At 39.8% G+C, this 5,000-nt stretch overlaps 1 protein-coding gene across 1 annotated transcript in view; it reads left to right on the forward strand.

Moving 5' to 3' along the window:
- The window catches only part of LOC122254060 (uncharacterized), a 433,414-nt gene that overhangs the window by 392,766 nt on the left and 35,648 nt on the right, over nt 1-5,000 (forward strand). The window contains exon 4 of the mRNA XM_086549027.1: nt 2,519-2,701. Within this exon, the coding sequence (XP_086405153.1) occupies nt 2,519-2,701 (183 nt within the window). The remainder of the gene's footprint in view (nt 1-2,518; nt 2,702-5,000) is intronic.

A 5,000-nucleotide genomic window follows, 5' to 3' on the forward strand; every position in this document is an offset into this window, starting at 1 on the left:
TTTGATGCGAGAAACGTTGTGTTTAATTCAATTATTTTTATAATCAAAACAAACTTATAACTTCTTTTTTTATATGACGCTCGTTTACCATACTGCAATTGTAAAATCTATGAATGCTAGTCTAGGCAAATATAAAATTCAAGTAATAATCACAAAGTTCCAAAGAAAAAAATATAATGTTGCATGCAATATATGCTTCAGTACGAATTAACATATTCAGACCACCGTTTTCCTCTATTTTCAAAAGCAAGATATAAGCAATGGAAATTATTATATGATTTTGATATAAGATTGCATTGCAAGGTGTCAGAGCGGTGAACTTCTCTCTAAAATTTCTTTCTTTTTCTTTGTTTCCATTGAGAGAAAGCAAATTAGATCTATTTGCATTTGTATATGATATTTTTTCCCATCTTTCTCTTTCTTATTCTTGATTTTCTTTCTGATTTTCTTCGTTTTATGTCTTGCTTCTCCATTCTCTCTTTCCTTCTTTTTTCTTTCTTTCTCTCTCTTTCTCTTTCTCCCTCTCTCTCTCTCTAACCATTGTAATTTATGGAATAAAGTTTTTGAATTTGAATTTGAATTTGAACTTCCTTTTTCTTTTTGTTGGAACGCTGCGATTGAGTGGACATTTAAGAATAGAATTGAAAGTATATATATATATATATATATATAATATATATATATATATATATATATATATATATATATATATATATATATATATATATATATATATATATAATATATATATATATATATATATATATATATAATATATATATATATATATATATATATATATTATATATATATATATATATATATATATATATATATATAACGTTTATGCGATCTTATTGTAATACATAAACAAACTTGATTTAAAAAATCAAAAACCTGTGTTCGTAGAGAATATAACAGGAATACGCCTACACGCACGTGCGCATGTGCATATAAATACAAGTACAAGAATAAACCCACAAAAAAAAAAGAAAAAAAAAACACCACTAGAAAAATATCCCTATACATACAAAGACCACCCCATTCTTCGACCCCCTTCTTTGACCCCCTTCTTTGACCCCCTTCTTTGCCCCCCCCCCCCCCCAACACACACACATACACACAAACTGGGAAACAAACACCTGTACACACACACACTCTTGCACATACTAACACCCACGAAATTCTTAGAGGGAAGTGAAAGTTAAGTGCCACTTAATTAAGTGGATAAACGCCATTGCTACGCCAGTGATAATTGTTTGCAAAGTGGGTTTCCGTGTGAGTGTCAGTTTCCTTTAGGCGACTGATGCCTTTTTTATGGTTGGGATTTTAGCCCTTAATTGCCTTTCCCAGTAATTACGTAGACAGGAAACATCACAATGGAGCAACGGGGCGAAGAGTTGGTCATTAAATCCTTAATAGGTATAATAGATGGATAATAGGATGACGAAAGATTTTTTTTTTTTTCTGCTTTAATCATACTTCGATTTTTATTAGTTTCTTTTTTTTCTTCCTTGAGAGAAGGGGAAGAGAGATTTTTTTTATTGTTTCTTTCTTTGTTTTCTTCATTTTCTGCTTGGGAAGTGGTTCAGTTTTCGTGCTGTTGTTGTTGTTGTTGTTGTTGTTGTTGTTTTGGGGGGGCGCAGGGAGGTTTGAATGGGATTTTGTCCATTTTTCCTTTTTATTCCCTATTTCAAAAAGAGGTTGTGTTGGTATTTACAGACGATGCCTAATTCTGAAATTCATATTTACAATAAGTTTTGATTTCTGGTATTTTTTTCAATGTTTTGTGTGTGTGGGGGGGGGGGAGGTGTTCAAAGAATTATTGGTACAGCTTATTAGAAAATGCTTCCCGTTCAACAAAAGGAAGATAATCCCTTGTTGAAGTAAGATTCGTATGATAAGTTGTATTAAACAAATGTGGATTAATAGCCCGTCACTAATTATTAGAAATTAAACCATAAAACAGGAAAATATACTAGTCAACTGCTACAGATTCACATTCTCAATCGCTGGAATTGATATAATTTTTATCATTATTATCATTATTATCACAATTTTGATAATGATAATGAAAATGACAGGAATAATCATAACAATGATAATCATGGCAATAATGATCAGAGTGATAATAATAATAATAATGATAACAATGGTAATAATAGTGATAATACTGATAGTATTGATAGCAACAATCGTGCTAATGATAGTAATGATAATAATAATAATAATAACAATGATAATGAAGATAATGATAATAATAATGATAATAATAATGATAATGAGGATAATGATACTAATGATAATATTAATGACAATGCTAATAATGATAATAACAATGATAATGAGGATGATAATGATAGTGACATTAAAATGAATATGAATGATAAAAATCGTTTCATGGATATGTATATGAATATGAATATGAATAATACTATGAATGATAATGGTGATAATAACACAACAAATCCACGACTTCCACCTGACTAAACCAGCGATTCCCCTTCTCCACTTGCAGGCAACAGGAAAGGCATGGGTCTGTGGAGTGGTGGGACTCCTCCTCCACTTCCTCCACCTAGTCTCCTGCTGTTGGCTGTTGGCTCTCACCGTCAGACTACTCGGATCTCTTCATCAACGGCGCCCTATCCACACGGCTGTCTATTGCACTGCATCTTGGGGAGCTTCGCTGGGACTTGTGGTGGTGAGTTCCTTGGTTGGGGGTGGTGTTGGGGGGGAAGGGGGGGGGGTAGTGGAGGGGTAATGGGGGGGGGGGGGTAGTGGAGGGGTAAAGAGGGGGGGGGAGTGGAGGGGTAAATGTGGGGGGGGGAGTGGAGGGGTAAATGTGGGGGGGGAGTGGAGGGGGAAATGTGGGGGGGGGAGTGGGGGGGGAAATGGGGGGGGGGGGGGTAGTGGGGGGTATTGGGGGTTAGTGGAGGGGTAACGGGAGGGGGGTAGTGGAGGGGTAATGGGGGGGGTAAATGTGGGGGTAGTGGAGGGGTAAATGGGGGGGGGTAGTGGAGGGGTAATGGGGGGTAAATGGGGGGGGTAGTGGAGGGGTAATGGGGGGGTAGTGGAGGGGTAAATGTGGGGGGGGGTTAGTAGGGGTAGTGAGGGTAAATAGGAGGGGGTATAGGGGGGTGGAGGGGTAATGGTTGGGAGGGGTAAATGGGGTATGGAGGGTAAAAGTGGGGGGGTAGGGTATGGGAGATGGGGGTAATGGGGGTAATGGGGGGGGGTAGTGGAGGGGTAATGGGGGGGTTAGTGGAGGGGTAAATAGGGGGGGTAGTGGAGGGGTAAATGTGTGGGGGGTAGTGGAGGGGTAATGGGGGGGTTAGTGGAGGGGTAATGGGGGGTAGTGGAGGGGTAAATAGGGGGGGTAGTGGAGGGGTAAATGGGGGGAGGGGTAGTGGAGGGGTAAGTAGGGGGTAGTGGAGGGGTAAATGTGGGGGGGGTAGTGGAGGGGTAATGGGGAGTAGTGGAGGGGTAAATAGGGGGGGGAGTGGAGGGGTAAAGAGGGGGGGGAGTGGGGGGGTAAATGGGGGGAGGGGGAGTGGAGGGGTAAGCAAGGGGTAGTGGGGGGGGTAGTGGAGGGGTAAATGGGGGGGTAGTGGAGGGGTAATGGGGGGTAGTGGAGGGGTAAATGGGGGGTAGTGGAGGGATAATGGGGGTAGTGGAGGGGTAATGGGTGCAGTGGAGGGATAATGGGGGAGTAGTGGAGTGGTAATGGGGGATAGTGGAGGGGTAAATGGGGGTAGTGGAGGGGTAAATGGGGGAGTAGTGGAGGGGTAATGGGGGGCAGTGGAAGGGTAGTGGAGGCGTAATGGGGGTAGTGGAGGGGTAATAGGGAGGAGTGGAGGGGTAAATGGGGGGTAGTGGAAGGGTAATGGGGGGTAGTGGAGGGGTAATGGGGATAGTGGAGGGGTAATGGGGGAAGAGGTAGTGGGGAATGGATATAAGGGTGGAGGGCGAGGGTAGAAGAATAGTTTGTAGATAGACAGATAGACAAACAGATGGACAAGGGCAGAAACATAGAAAGAGAGAGAGGGGGAGATAAAGAAAGAGAGAGGAGAGATAAAATAAATAAATGAGAGAACGAAAAAGAGAGATAAAGTAGGGCAGATAGACAGACAGATAAACAGACCTACAAATAGACAGAAAGACAAATAGACCAACCGATAGACAGACATAGATCGAAAGCGAGGGATAGACAGACATAAAGACAAGTAGATAAACACATAAAAAAAAAACAATACAAGCCTCAACAGCCAAACACCATACAGACACACAAACAGACACACACAGACACAAACACCCCCAACACAGACAGACAGACACAGACACACCCAATCTCTGACATCAAGCGGACAATTAACTGTGCAATCAAGGATAACACCCTTTTGTTCAGCCAAATGGAGAGCACCGGATGCACATTACAATGGGCTCAGTCGTGGGGCTCCCTGGATCACACTGTCTGTAAAAGGTACATGCTTTCGGTGCCACGGATTTGGCTCGGGTTAAGCCAGGGGCTGTGGTGCTACACCTGTTGTCGGCTGTGGTTGGGTGTGTTGTTTGTTTGCTTAGTTTGTTTTTTGTTTTTTTGGGTTTTTGTTTGTTTGTTTGGTTTGTTATTTTTGTTTTTCTGTTTGTTTTGTTGTTTTTTTGTTTGGGTTGTTATTTTTGTTTTTCTGTTTTTTTGTTTGTTTGTTTGGTTTGTTATTTTTGTTTTCTGTTTGTTTTTTTTCTGTTTTTTTTTTTTTTTTTTGTTTGGTTTGTTATTTTTGTTTTTCTGTTTGTTTGTTTTTTGTTTGTTTGGTTTGTTATTTTTGTTTTTCTGTTTGTTTTTTTGTTTGTTTGGTTTGTTATTTTTGTTTTTCTGTTTGTTTTTTGTTTGTTTGGTTTGTTATTTTTGTTTTTCTGTTTGTTTTTTGTTTGTTTGGTTTGTTATTTTTGTTTTTCTGTTTTTTGTTTGTTTGTTTGGTTTGTTATTTTTGTTTTTCTGT

Source organism: Penaeus japonicus, unplaced genomic scaffold (assembly GCF_977035675.1).
Source record: "Penaeus japonicus unplaced genomic scaffold, GWHDUDI00000001_assembly GWHDUDI00000021, whole genome shotgun sequence".
NCBI lineage: Eukaryota > Metazoa > Arthropoda > Malacostraca > Decapoda > Penaeidae > Penaeus > Penaeus japonicus.